The 18,629-nt window shown below is 59.4% G+C and overlaps 1 protein-coding gene across 5 annotated transcripts; it reads left to right on the top strand.

The window, feature by feature from the left end:
• Nucleotides 1-13,044, top strand: CAPN11 (calpain 11). Of its 5 annotated transcripts, none has more exons than XM_069800414.1 (22): nt 1-108; nt 3,143-3,425; nt 4,027-4,096; nt 5,193-5,311; nt 5,454-5,587; nt 5,762-5,930; nt 6,523-6,606; nt 6,693-6,778; nt 6,989-7,063; nt 7,470-7,630; nt 7,706-7,875; nt 8,097-8,108; nt 8,415-8,626; nt 8,748-8,787; nt 9,037-9,102; nt 9,446-9,503; nt 9,589-9,653; nt 10,509-10,577; nt 10,709-10,787; nt 11,241-11,357; nt 11,433-11,491; nt 11,742-13,044. In XM_069800414.1, exons 2-22 carry the CDS (start codon nt 3,180-3,182, stop codon nt 11,766-11,768), a joined length of 2,118 nt encoding a protein of 705 aa, XP_069656515.1. In that variant the 5' UTR covers nt 1-108; nt 3,143-3,179; the 3' UTR covers nt 11,769-13,044. The 5 variants fall into 5 exon arrangements, with proteins under 5 accessions (XP_069656515.1, XP_069656519.1, XP_069656517.1 ...); XM_069800416.1 differs by having other exon boundaries at nt 22-112; nt 3,147-3,425; XM_069800417.1 differs by lacking the exon at nt 1-108 and adding an exon at nt 1,019-1,157.
• The last annotated feature ends 5,585 nt before the right edge of the window (nt 13,045-18,629 follow it).

Below are 18,629 nucleotides of genomic sequence, written 5' to 3'. Positions count from 1 at the left end.
TTGCTCGCACATCCTGCCCGCTGAAACCCCACCTTCCGCGGGGCCGTACCGAGCCGAGCCGGGCTGGGCTGGGCTGAAGCGGGCAGGGCGGTGGCGGCGGCAGCTTCCGTAAGTCCACCCCCCCCTCCCCATCCTCACCCTTACCCTTATCCGACCCCCAGCACGGGGTTAGTACCGGAGGGGCCCCCGCCGCCCGGCGGGCAGGCTCCTCCGCCGCGGGGGCGAACGCCCTGCCCGCTCGACGGCGAGGGCCCCCCGGGCTCTGAGCTGCTCCAGGCTTCCCTATCCCTGCCCCCCTTCCTCCACCCCTTTTTATCCGCGGGGATTTTTGCATTAGATAATGCAGCCGCAGAGACCCGGAGGCTTCCCAATCAGGGCGGCGAGTAAACTGGGTACCGCGGCGACCCGGGATGCGATGCCGACTCCGGATTTCGTCGAGGGGATGCGGGAACATAAAAGGGGAGCTTGTGGGAAATGAAGATTTTTGTCACCCGGAGGGCTGGGCTGGGCCTGAGAGCTGCTTGCGCAGTGTGGCACCCTATGGGTGGCTGTGGTTCCTTGCCCCGAGCTGAGTATGCGGCAGGATGCGGTGTCTGGGCTCGGCCTGGCTGGTTTTAAAGAAGGGAGCTCCCCCTTCCTTCGATCTCCAAGAGCAGCTGGCAAAGCAGAAGTCTGCAGAGATTTTTGGCTGGACTTCAGCAATGATGCTGTCCAGGGGGGTTTCAGTATGCACTAAGGTGCACGAGGTATCCAGGGCACCAGCATATCTTTCTGCTCCCACTTTGGAGGGATGAGAGGTGCCTCTGATACTGGAAAGCATCATATTGTGGTTGGATGTTGCCTGGTGTGGAAGACTGCCCTGGGGGCTTGGTTTGTCTCTGCACGCCCTTTCCTCACCCCGTAGAGGACCTGCAGGGTCCATCAGCATCAGCCTGGGGGGGTGTCAGCAACTGACCCCATTGCTTAAAGCCCCGCATGGTTCCTGTCCCATCCTGGGGTCTGAAATGTTTTTCCTCACTCTGCGCTTGCGCGACCTCCGTCTGCTGCTAAGCACAGCCTTCCCAAGTATTTTGAGCCACAGAGCTAAGAATAACTCACACAGTGCCCACGTCTGGACTGCACACAGCTCCCCGTGTCCGCGGCCATGTCCAGTGCCGGTAGGCAGGATGGGAGAGGGTGCAGGGAGCCTGGCAGGGGCTGCGGCCCTCAGCAGGCTGTGGTGTGAGTGCTGGGGAGGTAGCAAGGTGGGAGCTGGAGGCTGTGCGGGTGGCTGCATTTGGGATTCCTCCTCCTGCAGCCCCCCGGGCTCTGGGCAGCGGCTCGGATCAGAAGAGTCATTCCAGCCAGCTCTGTAGGCAACAAGTGCCTCGCTGCTGGGAGAGGCTGCCAGGGTGCTGGCTGCGGAGCCGGAGTTGGGGGGGAGGAGATGATGGAAAAGGGCTGAGCTCCATAGATTTGGGGCCATTGTAGAGGACAGAAGGGCTGGTGCTGTCTTTGAGAAGGACAGTGGGTTTAGAGCATCCCAGGACAGGCAGAGTGATGGGGAGGAGCAGATTTTCCTCCTGAAAAGCTTCTGGTTCGGGCAGCCCCTTGGGTTAGCAGCTAGATTTATGCCCCGTGCACCTGCCAAGAGCTTGCACCCTTTTTGCTGTTGCCTGCCTTCCCTTAACTATCACAGCACTTCAGGACAAGGAGAGACGCCTCTCCGGAGCCAGGCTGCACCCTGCTCCCTTGGGACGGGGCGCTGGGGAGGCCACAGGCCAGCACTGGCATCCTAGCCTGCTGCTCTAGTGGATTGCTGGCTCCCGGGTTATTTACCCAAGGACTGCTCCCCTGCCTCGTGCGGAGAAACCTCCAGAGTATTCAGCACCAGCCCTGCCGAGCAGGACCTGAGATGGCTGGGGAGTGGGGCAGGGTAAGCCGCAAACGCCAGTGGGCCCATGGTGGTGGCACCTGCCTCGTGGCCCTGCTGCAGGTGACCCTGCTTGCGTGGGGGGTTGGACCAGACAGCCCCCGGAGGCCCTTTCCAGCCTGGGTGGCGCGGTGGGCGCGAGCGCCGGCTCCTGCCACGGGTGCCTGAGCAGGGCTGAGGGCAGCCAGGGGCAGGGAGGGGAGTTGGGGCTTGCCCCACTGCAGCGGGCGCAGTGGGGCAGGGCAGCGGGGCCAGGCACGCCCGGCAGCTGTGTCATGCCGGTTCGAAGCACGGAGCCATGAGCTGCCGGTTAAAGCCGCTGGGAGGAAGCCCCTGTGGCAAGGCCTTCGCCGGGGCGAGGGACCGGTGCGGTGGGGGGGGGCTCTGCAGGGTCTGCACTGCCCCGGTCTCCTGGTGCTGGGGTGCCCCGCTGCAGCCACATCCCTTTCCCAGTGCCTCCCAGCAGGCTGCTCCACTGGCCGTCGGCGAGGCTTGAGTCACCCTGCCTGTGTGCGTGCCGGGAAGGGCCGTCCCTCCTGCCTCTTCCTTCCCTTCTCCTCCGCTGGCCCCATAGACAGAGCTGTCTCTGCCCCCCACTGGGCTCCTCCCTTCCCGGCCCTATTGACTCAGTGCTCAGGCAGCCGGGGCGGCTTGAGAGGGAGAGGGAGAGGGGCCCAGGGCTGGGAAAAGCTGCGGGGCGGCCGCTGACGCCCTCCTGGCTGCGACAGGCGAGGAGGAGCTGGGACGAGGGAAGGTCCTGGAAAGCTGCGCCGGGAGGAGAGGCTGTCGGAGGCGGAAAGCGTCTGAAATTCCTCCGGGCTCAGCCCTTCCACGCAGCAGGGACAGACAGGATGGGAGAGCCACGGCCTGACCACCAGTGAGCTGCCTCCTTGTAGCTGGCCCTCAAAGCCACTCTGCTCCTTCGGTGTCCCCTAAAGACAGCAGGGCTGCGATGGCCGGGCTGGAGGCCATGGATCAGAATGGGGCTGCTGCTAGGGATGGGATTTGGGGAGGTCCTCCTGGTGTGTGGGCCCACCCTGGGGATGCTCTATGTGGCAGCTCTGCTCGCTGTCCCAGGGCAATGCTGACGGAGAAGATCCCTGCTGTGGGGGTGGTGGGGAACTGGAGATCCAGCCTCTGAGCCTGACACTGTGTGAAAAGGCTGACGTCCCCAGGGGGTGCATGGGTACCAGGCCCTGCCTCAGCCCAGCCATGCCTCTTTTGTTGCAGGGAGCGGAGCTGAAGGTAGCGCTGCCGGTGCCCAGCCATGATGCCCTTCGGTGGGATGGCTGCCCGTCTGCAGAGGGACCGCCTGAGAGCCAAGGGGGTTGGCCAACACAACAATGCTATCAAGTACCTCAACCAGGACTATGAGGCCCTTAAACAGGAGTGCATTGAGAGCGGCACCCTCTTTAGGGACCCCCAGTTCCCAGCTGGCCCCTCTGCCCTTGGATTCAAGGAGCTGGGGCCACACTCCAGCAAGACGCGGGGGGTGGAGTGGAAGCGTCCGTCGGTAAGTGCTGGGCTTGCTTTTCCTCGGGCTGGGCTGGCATCCCTACCCTGCAATGTCTGCACTGATGTGGTTTGCCAAGCTGCAGTGTGGCCCTGGTCTGCTCCTCTCGGTGCTCAAAGTCCCTCATGTGCTTCATAGCCCACTTTCCCAAGGGCTTAGAGCAATGCCCTATGAGTGTCTGCTCAGAAAAGCATCATGTCTAGCAGGCCCTGCTTTCTCTGGGCAGCAGACCATGGGCTTTAAAATGGGTGGGCTATGTCATTGCTTCTGGGTGTCATGGCATGGATGTATCACCCTCGGTGACTGGGGCTTTTGAGGGTGTATATCCCCTGGTGCCACAAGTGCAAGGGGAGTGCCGTTAGTCTATCTAGCTGTGTCCTCCCATGGCTATGGCAGAAGGTCTTGCTTTCCCTTAGCCTTACTGTGATGGCCTTGGGGTTGCTGTCAAGCAGATTTCCCTGGCAGAGGGCAGGTGGGGTGCAACTCTCAGGGACCATATACCCTTCCCCCTGACTCAGAACTGCAGCGGGTGCCAGCCCCCCAGAAGCCCAGGCCCTGCCGAGATCTAGCACCAGCATCTGATTCTCTCTTCCTCCTGCAGGAATTAGTGGATGACCCTCAGTTCATTGTTGGCGGTGCAACCCGGACAGACATCTGCCAGGGGGCTCTGGGTGAGTGCTGGGGCTCTGTCCCCAGACCTTGGTCTGGAGAGCAGTGGCTGGGGAGGGTTGGCGTGGCTGGAGAAGACATGTTTGTGTAAGGTTGAGGGTGGACCAGTTTCACAGCACCTTTCCCCAGGCCCACGCAGCACATTTTCATGTCAGCCTCTGCACAACCATCTCTGTACCAAAGGCTCCCTTCCCATTTTAGTGCGGTAGAAACTGGAAGGCAGGGGATACCCTGTGCCTCCTGGTGGCTCTAGGTTAAGGCTCCATGAAAATGGGTCGATGTGTGCACAGCAGGAGTGTCATCCTGATCTGGATCAAGTTGGGCACTTGATTGGGAGTATTGTGTACCTTAGCACACATAGCACACTGGTTTCAGGGCTAACCACATTTAATGCATCCAGTAATTAGAACAAACTTGAGGTGGTAACTGGAGCACGTAGCAGCCCAGAGCACTGTGGCGGTATTCAATTGGTCATTAAAAAGTCTGAAATGCCATTTTGTCAAACCACAGCCTGGTACAGGTTATCCAGGCTCAAGGCTAAGGTGTGACAGGCTTCAAAGGCAAAAGAGAAAGGGGAACCAAGGCAAAGAATTTAAAGCGCAGTACTGGCCTGGAGCAGCACTTGCGGTTAAGAGCACTTGGAAGGAAAAGTGTGGTGGTGTTGCTTGCAATTTGAGAAGCTGGGGCAGCAGCATTAAACCTCTTGTTTGATAAAATGGTTTTTTAAATGCAAAATGTAATTCCACTGCAGAACTCCCTGTCTGAGATGTGGAGGGCAGTCATACGAATGAGTCCCAGGAGGGTCTAGATAAACGGCTGCAGAAGGGGGCTGTTGGTGCTGACTGTACGTGGTGGTCTGGACACAGGCTCCAGGTCAGGGAGGATTGTTCCCTGTTGCCTTGAGCTAATACTTCTCTCTGAGGCAGGCTGAACAAGCCTGGCTCCCTGAGCTCTGTCTGCTGGACCCTCTCTGGTTACTCCACATGCTTTTTGAGCTGTTTGCAAGGAGAGCATGCCGTGGGCTCCTACACATCCACCACCTACCACCCCAGCTAGGGAGGTGGTGGGTGCTCACACTGGCTTCCTCTCCTTCCCCAGGCGACTGCTGGCTGCTGGCTGCCATCGGCTCCCTCACACTCAATGAGGAGCTCCTGCACCGTGTGGTGCCTCACGGGCAGAGCTTCCAGGAGGACTATGCCGGCATCTTCCACTTCCAGGTGGGCTGGGAACTCCTGGCCCTCCACAGGTGGTGGGCTGGGGACAGGAGGGAGGGCAGTGCATTGAGGGCATCCCTCTGGGGTAGGGATGAGCAAGTCGTGTGATGCTCTGAGCTCACTCCACTCTCTTCTGATCCCTCAGATCTGGCAGTTCGGTGAGTGGGTGGACGTGGTGGTGGATGACCAGCTGCCCACCAAGGACAGGGAGCTTCTGTTCGTGCACTCGGCAGAGTGCACTGAATTCTGGAGTGCTCTGCTGGAGAAGGCCTATGCCAAGTGGGTACCCCTGTGGTGGGCACGTGGGCGGGTGGGGGACAGGGCAGCTCACTGTGCGGGGTGGCAGGGAGGGGGTCTTTTCTATCCCTAGCCCTGCTTGTGCTGGGTGCTTGGGGAGCAGCAGTGTGCTACATCCTTGTCACTTCACGCGCCCCTCTCTCTGACGGTGCTCAGGCTGAACGGCTGCTACGAGGCACTCTCGGGGGGAAGCACCACCGAGGGCTTTGAGGACTTCACCGGCGGCGTGGCAGAGATGTATGACCTCAAGCGGCCGCCGCGTAACATGGGCCAGATCATCCGCAAGGCACTGGAGAGGGGGTCCCTGCTGGGCTGCTCCATCGATGTAAGTGGTGTGCCGGGATGAGCCAGGGGCTCTGCCCCAGTGGTGGCCAAGGCGAGGCCTTGCAGCCTGAGATTGTGTCAGCAGTTCCCTCACTGGGACACCAGGCAGGAGGTTACTTCTTTCTCCTCTTAGCAGAGCACCCTTTCCAGAGCCAGCATGTCAGCCCCAGGGCACAGTGCATGGGGCTGCAGCCCAGCTGCTGTGAACAGGCTCTTTTGGATGGAGCGGGAATGTCCATCTCAAGTGTGGGCTGTTAGAACAAGGGTCTGCCTATAGCTCTAGCCATGTCTTATGTCAGCGTTTGAGAATTATCTGGAGTGGGTTTTCCATCCATTCCCTCTCGTGAAATCCTTTTCTTGGTTTCTGAAGTTTGGACAGTTGCCTGATGGATCTTCAGGGTCTACTGGCTGGGAAACTGTCTTTACATTGTCCTCAGCCAGCAGCCTTTGAGCAGAGGGTGCTGGTACCTGCTGCTTCTCTTGACTGGAGCAGTGCTAAGCAAGGGGGATTCTCTACATGGTGGAGGGAAGGAGTAGGGATAGGACTATATGAATTTTATCATATTCACTTGAGCTTTGCACACTCTCCTCAGATCACAAGTGCCTTTGATATGGAAGCGGTGACCTTCAAGAAGCTGGTGAAGGGCCACGCCTATTCTGTCACAGCCTTCAGAGATGTGAGTTGGCTAGATGAGACTTTAATAGCAATAAAATAGCCTGGACAGTGTCATAGGCTCAACCTCCTGTGTCTGCTGACTGGCAGGTGAACTACCGGGGTCAGCAGGAACAGCTCATCCGCATCAGGAACCCCTGGGGTCAGGTGGAGTGGACCGGAGCCTGGAGCGATGGGTGAGCTGGACAGATGGGACTTCAGTCCCGCCACTGGCAGGCCAGGAGGCACTGCACACACGGCAGTTGAGTGCACGGCACTGCCAAGCGGAAGTTTGCAGTGTGCAGTGCCCTTCACATCAGAGAGGGGGGGTAGTTGAGGGCCAGCTTTGAAGTGCTCTCAGTTCACCTTGAGTAGTCCTCATCTAATTGTCTCTCCTGCTGTTCCAGCTCCTCTGAGTGGAACAACATTGACCCTGACGACAGGGAAGAGCTGCAGCTGAAAATGGAGGATGGGGAGTTCTGGTGAGTGCAAAAGTGCTGCTCTTTTTCAGCAGCCAGCCTGGGAAGCAGCAGAGGAGCTGGGGAGAGATCCTGTGGCCCTACTTCACCTGAAACACATGACCTGCCTTTATGAGCTGCCTTTCCAGCACTGGAGAGCCTGCTAGCATTTTCTCATCTGATCTAGTTAATAATTTTCCTCCCTTCAAGGAAATTCAGCCCAATTAAATGCAAAATAAACATCTAGGAAGGGTAAACATCTCTTCTTCCCCAAACCCAGCAGCGGGCTTTAAATGAGCTATAACTGCTCAGGGTAAGATCTTGCTGTCACTTAATTCTCCCAAAACGCTGGCTGGGTCTGGAGCTGCTTGCACTCTCCTCCCTCCCTGCCAGCAGTGTCCTGGCCTCAGCCCCTGCCTGCCTCCCACAGGATGTCCTTCCGGGACTTCATGAGGGAGTTCTCCAGGCTGGAAATCTGCAACCTGACCCCCGACGCCCTCACCAAGGACGAGCTCAGCAGATGGCACACGCAGGTGTTCGAGGGCACATGGCGCCGGGGGAGCACTGCCGGGGGCTGCAGGAATCACCCAGGTACATCTCCCCTCTGCACCTCCGCTCTTGGCAGCATGATGGAGCCAGGTGTCTCAACCACGCATCCTCTTCCAGCCACATTCTGGATCAACCCCCAGTTTAAGATCAAGCTGCTGGAAGAGGATGATGACCCTGGGGACGACGAGGTGGCCTGCAGCTTCCTGGTGGCTCTGATGCAGAAGCACCGGCGGCGGGAGCGGCGGGTGGGGGGCGACATGCATACCATCGGCTTTGCTGTCTACGAGGTAACCCCTGCCCACCCCGATGCTGCTTCTTTGGGATGGGCTCAGCCCTGCCAATCCTGCCTCAACCTGGCACCGCAGTCCTCAAGGAAACCTTTCCCACCTGCTTTGGCAAGGCTGTGGGTTAATGTCCCCTGTCCCATGCTCCATGCAGCTGTAAGGGCTGGGGGCAGGTACTAGGATTCTGATTTTTTTTTTTCCCCCCTTTTCTCTCCTCCCTGCAGGTTCCTGAGGAGGTACGTCCTGAGTTGCCGGAGCCTACCCACTCTTGGAGGAGAGCGCAAGAGTGGGAAGGAATGGGTTAATGCACATGCATGCACACATGTGCACCCAGTGGTGTGGGAGCTCCCACCCTGCTGGCAGTGGCTAGGGTGCTAATGGGTGCTGGGCACCTCCATGTGGGAGGGATGGCTCCTGCTGGGATGGGCAGGATAGGGCAGGGCAGGGATGTCCTGTCTAACGGGGCTGGCTTTGGTCTTGCCGCTCCCTGTGGGTCATCACTGTTGAGGGGCTGTTGTCCACAAGTGCATTCATTCCCCCAGGCCCAGGGCACCCAAAACGTGCACTTGAAGAAGGACTTCTTCCTGCGAAACCAGTCCCGGGCACGGTCTGAGACCTTTATCAACCTGCGGGAGGTGAGCAACCAGATCCGGCTGCCCCCCGGTGAGTACATCGTTGTGCCCTCCACCTTCGAGCCACACAAGGAGGCTGACTTCATCCTGCGGGTCTTCACCGAGAAGCAGTCGGACACGGCGTGAGTCCCTCCCTGGCCAGGGGACGCCCTGTGTCTGTGAGTGGTGGGACATTTCCCCACCACAGGCAGCCAGCTGGCTGGGGACCCCGCTCATCACTGTTTTCCTCCTTTCTGCCCCCAGGGAGCTAGACGAGGAGATCTCTGCAGATCTGGCAGATGAGGTAGGAGCTGCTGCTTTGGTTCAGTTGGTACAAAGGCTCTGGGGCTTGGGAGGGGGAGCTGCAGGCAGGAGGTGTGTCACTGTGGCTGGAAGGGGCTAGCAGGGTTGAGGTGATGGGGATGTGGGAAGTAACAAAGGTAAGATGAACAAAGAAGAGCTTCCCTTCCAGTTTGGGTTTGCTGAGCCTGGGAGGTAGGGCAGAGCCCAGGTTTGACCACTAACCTCTTCTTTCTGGCCTGTGTCACCCCAGGAGGAAATAACTGAGGATGACATAGAGGATGGCTTCAAGAACATGTTCCAGCAGCTGGCAGGGGAGGTGGGTACAGCTGCGCTGAGCCGTCGGAGGCCCTGGCCTGGGGAGGGAATGGGATAGGATCCCTGGCCGTGAGACCTCCAGCCTACCCCACGCTCACTCAGTTCCATGCTGCAGACAAGTCCATCTCTACACGGCTTAGCCCAGCTGCCCCCAGGGGTGGTGTGATGGGAGCAGATTTGGGGAAGGGGCATCCAGCTGTGGCCCAAACTCTTCTGGGCATGCAGAAAATGCAATGGCACCCTGATGTGTTGTGACTAAGGCAGAGATGTTTAGGTGGGGAGGAATGGCCACAAGTGGGGTGGAAAGCAGGCAAGGGGTGCTGCTAACTCTGCTCCTGCTGCAGGACATGGAAATCAGTGTCTTCGAGCTCCGGACTATTCTGAACAGAGTCATTGCTAGACGTAAGTGCTGCCCTTCCCGCCCTTTCAGGCCTGCTCAGCAGGTTGGGTTTTAATGCACATGCTCAACCTCCTCCTTCCTCCTCAGACAAAGATCTGAAGACGGATGGGTTCAGCTTAGATTCCTGCCGCAACATGGTCAACCTGATGGATGTATCCTCTTGGTGCTGCGGACAGGGGCCAGCTTTCCTGGCGCTCAGCCTGCCGGCAGCAAGACTTCTACACAGGAGCTGGGGCTTGGCTCTCCAGCCCTGCTGAGGCTGTTCAACCAGGGGAAGGAAGGAAGGGGTCCTTGTGGCTTCAGGGCCACCTGCCCTACACCTTTGGGCTTTAGCAGCAGGTTTTTTGGAAAAGGTCATCAGTTGCCCTGCTTGCTTTGGGCCCTGGCTCTGCCACCAGAAGCCTAGCCCTGCTCAGGCCTTCAACCTTCCCCTCTGGGAGGAAGCGCCCTGTGCCTCCCTTCCCCACAGGCTCCCCAGCCTGACGTGCCATGATGCCACCCAGCCTTTGAGACACTCCTGGAAGGGAACAAGGGCTCTTGGGTTTTTTCCCCCAAACCATCCTGTGCAGCAGTTGCGGATGAGAGGTGTAAAGTGACAGGAGCCATGGCGTGTGTTTCTGCTTGCACAAGGACAGGCAGCTGAGTGGTCAGGTGTGGGTAGAGGAGCAGCTCCAAGCCATTCTCTAGCCTGGCCCTGCAGCATCCCCTTTTGCTGCAGGCCAGCCCAGTTTTGCTCCAAGGACACCACAGCGATGTGCTTCCTACAGGAGCAGCACAGCTGCTCCCAGGGAGTGGCATGGCAGCTAGTTTAAGCATTGCTGTTTCCCCGCTGGGTTGCAGGCTCTGATCTTGCTGATGCTGCAGGACAGAGCGGGGAAGCTGGGGGGAAAATTGGGCAGGCCAAGTGTGGCCAGGCTTTTGTTGCCTCAGATGGCTGGAATCCGATGGCTTTGCCTTTACACCACCCCCTTTGCTGGCTGCTTTCTCCTTGACCCTCTGCTTCCCAGAAAGATGGCAGTGCCCGCCTTGGGCTGGTGGAGTTCCAGATCCTGTGGAACAAGATCCGGAGCTGGCTGGTGAGGAGGAGCGGGGGGTATGGCACACTGCATGGGGGTAGCACCCCTTCTGGGGCAGCAGGGTGAGGGGGCAGCCAGGCTGGAGGCCACAGGAGAGCCTGCCCTTCACATCCTCTATGATGTTTTTGCAGGCGATCTTCCGCCAGCACGACCTGGATAAGTCGGGCACCATGAGCTCCTATGAGATGCGCCTGGCTCTAGAGTCAGCCGGTAGGTCTGGGGCAGGATGGGGCTGGGCTGGGGACGGGGCTCATGCTGTTGGAGCCGTGTCCCAAGTAGCTGGAGAAGAGTGAAACCAGCCTATATTGTGTGCTTGGAGCCAACCTGTCGTGAAAGTGAGATGAGGCCCATGTCTGCACTGGGGTCTCTCCATCCCAGCTGTGCCAAGTGCTGGAGCCTCGGAGTTAAGGACACACACAAGGTGGTCCCAGCCTCTGTCTTCTGACCTGCAGGGTCCCATCCTGATGAAGCAGAGGCCTGGGGTGGATCAGTGAGCTAACTAGTCATATGGCTCCAAGGAGGGCATCCCCTCTTCCTGCTGAGGCTGGACTCGGTGCCATTCCTTGGGTGGGTTGGTGGTCCCTCTGGGTGGGGGCATGGACTTTCATAGTTACACCCTCCTTTCCTGCCTCCCTGGGGTGCTGACTCTTCTCTGCCTTGCAGGTTTCAAGCTGAACAACAAGCTGCATCAGGTGGTGGTGGCCCGCTATGCAGACGCTGACATGGGTGTGGACTTTGACAACTTTGTCTGCTGCCTTGTGAAGCTGGAGGCCATGTTCAGTGAGTGGTGGCTCTGGGGCAGGGAGGGTGGGGACAGAGAGATGTGTTGCTCACCTTGCTCTTGTGCCCCTGCAGGGTTCTTCCACAGCATGGACCCCGAAGGCACTGGCACCGCCATCATGAACCTCTCCGAGGTGAGAGCTCAGCCCAGTGGGGGGTGGGGTGGGAGACAAAGGGACAAGGCATTAGGGTGAATGGGGCACCTAGGCTGGGTGATAGAAAGCCCTCCAGTCCCTTGGGTAGGGAAAGAACCCATAAAAGATGAAGATAAGAAAAGGGATTGCTGCAGGCTCATCATTTCTTGGAGGGCTGGTAAAGTTGACGCATGAGGGCATGTCAGAAATGCACCAACCCCTGCTCATCCCTTCTCCCTCTCCTTCCCAGTGGCTGCTGCTGACGATGTGCGGCTAGGAGCCACGACAGATTCACCATGGCTGTGACACCCCGGCGGGCCAGTCCCCCTCCAAGTGCCTCCCCTTGGATCTGTGGACACAGAATGCTCTTCCCCCCTTGCTCCATCCCACGCTGAGCCACCAGCCCTGCCTCCCGGCAAGCCTCACACCACCCTCTCGGGTGGACCAGGGTCAAGGCAGGCAGGGGATGCTCTTCTCCTCTTCTGGGCTGGGCTTCTTTCCACTCCCCTCCTCCTCTCTCCCCACCCCAGAACAAGAGGAGGGCAAGCAGCATGGAGTACCTGTGCATCCCTGCACCGAGCTTGATGGGAGTGAAGGAGCAGGCTGGGGGCTGGCTGCAGAGCCAGGAGAGGCAGGAGCTGCAGGGGGAAGAGAGGGGCGACTCGTATTGCTTGCTCTAGTGCTGTCTCATCCCTGCCTGTCTCTGCTCACACCTGGGAGCATCAGCAGGTACTGCCTTGCTCAGGCAGAGGCAGCAGGTTCCTGGGGAGCTCGAGTGGCCTTCTGGGGGGAGGAAAGGCCATACTCTTCTTCTTGAAGCCCTTGCACTGCACTCATCACCACTAAGCACGACCAAAGCATGGAGCCCACTGGCTCTTTCTGCGTGGCCTTCAACACATCACTCCCACCTTCATGCCCGTGCCTTTGCCCCACCACTGGGTCAGGCACTGAATGCTTGGGGGCTCCCCTGCCATGTGAACACATGCTACCCTGTAGTGCAGCAGAAGCTCCTCTCTTCCACGTGGGCACAGCAATGCCCGTCGCAGCAGCTTGGCCACCCCTCCCATCCCTGGGAGCTCCTGCGGCATCCACTGCCCCTGCTTATGGCCCATAGCAGGGCAGGCGGGGACCAACACCCAAGAGGGGATGCCTTCCCCCAGAGAGGAGGGGATGGTGATTTGAGGGAATGTTCTCCTGCATACAGTTGGGTTTTTTTCCCATTTCCCTCACCCTCCCACACTGTTACACTCTTTTCCTCCCTGGGGCTCCTTTGCCCAGTGCAGATGGGCTCCAGTGCCAGCGTATTTGCACTTCTCTGTGCTCCTCCACTCCCCTCACCTTCTTCTGGGATAATGGGGTGGCTCCAGCTTGGCAGTGGGTGATGGCCCATCCTTTGCCCTGTAGAGGCAGGCAGTCAGGCAGTTAGCTTCCCCCAGACCCCTGTCGTCGCTGGAGGATGCACCTGCAGCAATAACCACTGCTGCCAGCCCGGCAGCTCCGCTTCCTCACCCCCGCTCACTGCGCACTCCGGGAATAAACCAAGATCTGTTGGACGTGTGGCCTGGGCAGTGACTTGGGGGTTGCGTCCTCCCTCCACTCACTGTGGCCTGGGCTGGGGGGATGAGATGCGGAGCCAAGCCCAAGGCATGCTGCTTGCCCAGCCTGGGCCATGGGTAGAGGAGCACCACCAGGTACAGGTCTTGCCGTGAGGATGGGAGCATCCATATCCCCTAGGATTTTATAAAACTCACCTCTTCTTTTGCAGGGGCATCTTGTCACTGACACACGGGGGCAACACCATGTAAGAGAGGTGTAAGGGAGCACTGCTCTTCAAAGTGAGAGCAAGCAGCGTGCTGTTAGCAGGGCTGTTCGGTTATCCCAGGGATTTTTCAAGTAGAGGAAAAGCCAGTGCTTGCTCCCTGGTGTCAGTGGGAGGAAGAGTGTGTTACTGCTAGGCTGGGATGGGGGGGCCGGGGCAGTTTCACCCCAGCCTGTGCCCCGGGGATGTGGGTGTAGCCATGCTCCCACTCAGCTAGGGGAGCCCTGGGTCTGGTCATGGTGTCCCGAAGGCCTCCCCAGGGCACCACTGGGTGCCTCTGCCACGCAAGCAGCTGGAGCAGTTTAAACTCACCGCCCCTTTGCCTTACCAGCAACCCAGCAGTGGCTGAAGACAGCTGGCGAGGCTCGGTTTGGCCCAGCAGATTTTGCGCTGGGTGGGTTAACGTTGATCACGGTTTGCTGCCCTGGCTGGCCCCTTGCCATAGTCTCCTCTGCTGGGGGCAGAGCTGGGGTCTGCTCTTAAAGAGAGGTGCCTCGGGGAGTTTGGGGAGGGGAAAGAGCTTCCGCTTGGATAGGATGGAGTGGGTGGGATTGGAGGGCAGCCTGGAGCTCTGGACCGTGGAAAGGGAGGGACCACACAAGGTATGTGACCCTGGGTAGGGGCTGTGGGACATCCATGTTACGCCCTGCTTCCTTTGAGGCCATGCGGGTTACAGCTGGAGGCAAAAGCCTTCCAGGAAAATGACAGTGGAGGGCCAGGTGGTGGGGCTTTTCACTGCATGGCTCAGAGCAGGACTTGCTGTCAGCATATGCATCCTGCCCCTTGCTGACACCCCAGAAGGGCATCACAACCCAGATGGCCCCAGAGGTGCTCAGTATTTAGAATAGGAGCACCCTTGCACACCCTATCCCCCCTGGCATCTCAGTATCTGTTGTGTGGGTGCCCTTTGTGCCAGCCCAGCTCTCTGGGACCAGTCTCCCCACAGTGGGGTAGCACTCAGCTCTAGGGCAAGCCAACCTGGCTCAGAGCACAGAATGGAGCTGAGGTGCGATGGCAGGAGGGAGGAACCCCCCAGTCACCTCCCCAGGCTGCCGTCTCCTCCGGAGGCTCCCCAGGGCTGGATGGAGGTGGGCTACTTGCACTTGGCTCTTGGCTACCTGTGAGCTGAGCTACCCGCTGTGGGGTGGGGTACCTCAGGGCTTGCCAGCCCGGGCTCCCTGCTCCTCTGTGCAACCCCAAAGCCCCTGGGAAACAAGGGCTCAGGTGGGGATGGGACAGGGGCAGGCATGCAGAGCTGTCATCGCTGTCCCAGCTGCAGGGCCTCATCATGCACACACAGGCCCGATTGTAGGGCAGAGTGATGCCCTGGCTTTGGGATGACAGGTGTTCCGGCGTAGCCTTACCAGAAGCCCCCCTCCTTCCCTCCCTCTGGGCACCAGCTGGCAGATCCCCTCCCTCACTAGCCCTGGCAGCTGGCAGGCCACTATCAGCAGGGGGTCAGCAGGCAGGGGGTCAGCAGGCAGGGGGGCCCCAGCTGCTAGCTAATGAAGAGTAGCATGGCTCATCCCCCTCGTTGCAAAGGGGACAAGGAGGAGGCCCAGCAGGGTCCTTAAATGCTGGTGTAAGATGAGGAAGGAGCAAGAGGGGCTAGGGGCCAGATGTGACCAAAACTGCTCTTAGCTTTGGGTTTGTCTTGCAATGGGCACTAGCCAGCAAGAGCCAGACCACTCCTGCCTTTCCCACACCTACCCCACAGGTCTGTGTTGGGTGGGAGTGCACAAGGTGGGCAGGCAGTACCCACTGGGTGCACAGCACCACTGCTCCTGCTCCCCAGCATCGCGGCATCTCCTCCGGCACCTCGTGCCCTATGCTCCTGCCTACCACAGCCCAGAGCCGCCTGCCCGACCTGCGGGTCCCCCCTCTCCCACCAGCTGCTCATGTCCATCCTCCAGGCATGGGAAGGGGGGGCAGGACCGCAGCCCGGCCCCACCTGGCCCCACCAGCTGCCCCGGCAGACGGGCTCTGGCCCCGTCTGCCTCTCGATTGTGCTTCGTTCTGTCACGGGCCTGTGGCTGCAGGAATGTCAGTCCTGTGGGCACAAGGGGCCTTTGTGCGAGCAGAGCCGGTGGGCGGGGGGCTTTGGCCCAGCCCAGCATCCCAAGCTGGCGCTGGGGAGAACCGGAGCCAAGGGCACCTGCATGGGCAGCAGCTGCCACTGGCATGGCCTCACAGCTCCCAGCCAGGCTCGGCAGTGTCCCCACTGCTGCAAGGGCCGACAGGGAGGAAAGCCCGCTCCCCATCCTCCTTGCCCCTCCAGCACCAGCAGCCAGGTGGTGGTAGCATCCTTCACACACCGTCAGCCTGGGGACCAGCACCAACACCAGCTCAGAGCTGGCACCACCTTGGTGAGCCTCAGCACCCATGCCAAGGGATGCCATGGGCTCAGCCAGCCCGCGGAGAGGAGCGGAAGGGCTGGGGGCATGGGGTGGGGGCCAAGAGCACCAGGCAGCAGCTGTTAGATTCAGCTTTTTTCAACAGCTGCTGTCTCAGCGCCAGCAACAGGGAATGTGCTTGGCCCGGGGCTTTCAAGAGCCTGGCCACGGTGTGTTAAACAAACTATTTATAGCACTTACATCCCTCCCCGGCAGGAATGGCCAGCGTTCCTCCTGCATGGGACCAGGTGCTTGGGTGCCACCGGTGTCGTCCCCACCACCACTGTCTCAGGTCCCTGCCAGATGGGTGGGATATCCTCAAAGAGAGGACTCTTGGCTGCCTGTCATCTTCCCCCCCGCCATTTCCATTAGCTCCCAGTGCTATGCCCAGAGCAAGATTTGCAGCAAATCTTTTGCACGCCTTGTGGAAGAGATGCCCGAGGGCCATGCCCTTCTTCCCAGCATCCCTGCTCCCTGCTAAATCCTCTGGAGCCTTAACCATGCGACAGCTGCTTTAAGCATTGGCAGGTGCCGATGGTTGCTCTGTCCCCTGCACCTGCCTCTGAAGTGGCACGAGGGTCCTGCCCTCCCGCAAAGCAGAGATGCTCTCCTGGGAGCAGGCTGGGTGCTGGCATGGGGCAGCGGCCAGGGATCTGGCCCACTCTCAAAGCCTGTGCCAGCTTTGCCTGTCGGCTTACAGGGCACAAGGCTGCTCAGGCGGCTTTCCCTCTGCCAATGAGCAGCAGCGACCAAGAGGGGTCACACCAGGAGGCAGCACAGCCACGTCCTGCCCAAAGGCTGGCGTGTCCCGCACTCCTGACCCTCCAGCCATGCCTCCTCTAAGGTGGCCTCCCAGCAGGTTGTCCTCTCCCAGAGGAGACAGAGGCGCCGGCTGGCTCCAGACCCAGGATCTGCCCAGAGGACGTGTGGGCTGTGAGTTCACCCCTGCTCAACAGCAAGAAGGAAGGGGCTGGACTTTGGGCAAGCCAAATCCTCAGGGCTTTGGGACTGCAGGGAGGAGAAGACAAGAGAACAGCTCTGCACAGTCCTGCCACCAGCTTGAGGACAGCCCCTGCAGCTGGGTTGCTTCCAGCCCTGCTCTCCCATTGCCGCCGCTGCTCTATCCGCAAGTTTCCCGGGACGCTGCGCCTGCCTTGCACCACCCAGGGGCATCTCCTGCTCCTTTTTTGCTGATGTCCAGCTGCTAACTGACCACCTGAGAGAAACAAGTGCTACGGAGGGGTACACGGTCTCTGTTTGGGCTTGGGAAGTGCATCCCAGCCCTTGCTGGCAATTAAATAGGGGATACTTCATTGTGCAACTGGTACGATAAAGAAAATGGATGTCTGAAAAGAAGCAGCCTTGATATGCACCCAGCAAAAAGGAGCCGGCCACCTGGTGAGGGATTTTGAGCCCCTTGGTAAAGAGGGATGAAGGATAGACAAGAAAAAGTGTTGAGAGACAGAGCAGCGACTGCAGGAGCAGAAAGTCCTCCGTGGATCAGGTTACAGCAAGGCTCTACAGGCTTTGGCCCAGGAGACACATGGGTACAGGACTCCAGTGCCCTAAATCTTGTGCTTGGAAGTAGATACTGGTGGGATTTTGTTTTCTTTCGAGGTTGCATTCTCTTCCCAGCTCTGTGCCTGACTCACCAGAGGAGCAGGGTTAAGTCCCATCACCTCCCTAGACTGTGCTTTTGCCCAACTGTGAAGGGAGGCTAAACCCCCTGACCTTCCAGATCAGGAAAGCAGCTCAGCAACGCCTCTGCATTTTTGGCAGAGGCAAAAAAAATCTGCCTCTTTATGAATCCCAAGAGCTTGGCAAACAAGCCCTGCCCCACTTTCCACCCGGTGCTGGGGTGTTGCAAGCATCTGGCTCTCCCAGCAGGGCAACCCCTCCTGCCATTATCTGTGCTGGCTCCCTGGGAAGGAGCAGGTTTCTGCAGAGGCCACACACTGAAGCCCCTCAGTTCCCAAGGGATTTTCCATTGCCCTCCTTTTGTACCTCTGCCACATAACCCTCAGACGCAATGCCCCCAGGAACGTGCTGCAATACCTCTGCACCTGGCTGGCACCTCCCTTTCCCCATGGGACCCAAGGACAGGATTCCGCTGGCAGGCATGGGAGGATGAGTGGTTCCCCTGGCGCAGACAGGGCTTTTCCTAGGAATAGGTAAGGCTCCCTGGGGAATAAGATCTCCGTTCCCCTCCATCACTGCAGACACTGCCACTGACCAGGGACACTGCACTTTTTGCTGCAGTGGTCCCCAGCCTGCTCAGAGGCAGGATGCTGCAAGGGCCCTCTGCACAGGGCGGGGATATTCCCACTGGGGCTGTACTGCTGGGGAAATCAAGGCACTGAGCAAGGCAGTGACTTACCCGGGATCAGCTGCAGCACAGCGAACCCAGGAGTCTCAAGAGCACGCCAAGCACTGCACCCGCTGCCTCCCTGATAAAAGGGGAGAATCTCCCTCCCAGGGAAACGTAGACCCTGACACAGCTGCAGCAAAGCTTTGGCTCCTGCTTCCTTCACCTGCATTCTTCCCACTCCCCGTAACACTGCCAGCACAGGGCCAGCAGCAGCACACAGCAGAGTGATGCGCCTGTGCCAAAGTCCTCTGACCACAGCAGACCTGGAGCCCAGGAGGCTCTGGGAGGCTCTGGGAGGCCAGTCCCAAGGGGCTGACGTCAGCCCCAGTCTTTGCAGCTCCTGGGGCCTGGAGCTGAGCCGTCAGAGCGCTGTTTCTGGTTTCGGCACATGATATCTCTATGCTGAGGCATGACCAGCCCGCTTTCCTCATCCATGGCTGGCTCCCCAAGAGGAATCCACAGGGCTGGGAAAGGTCACCCTGGCTGAACTAACCACCCTTGGATGGGACTTGCTGGACAAGGGACAGCTTGCATCAGGCAGGCTGGGAGACAGAGCAG

Source organism: Haliaeetus albicilla, chromosome 13, assembly GCF_947461875.1.
Source record: "Haliaeetus albicilla chromosome 13, bHalAlb1.1, whole genome shotgun sequence".
Classification (NCBI taxonomy): Eukaryota; Metazoa; Chordata; class Aves; order Accipitriformes; family Accipitridae; genus Haliaeetus; species Haliaeetus albicilla.
This window is presented reverse-complemented; position numbering and strand designations above follow the sequence as displayed.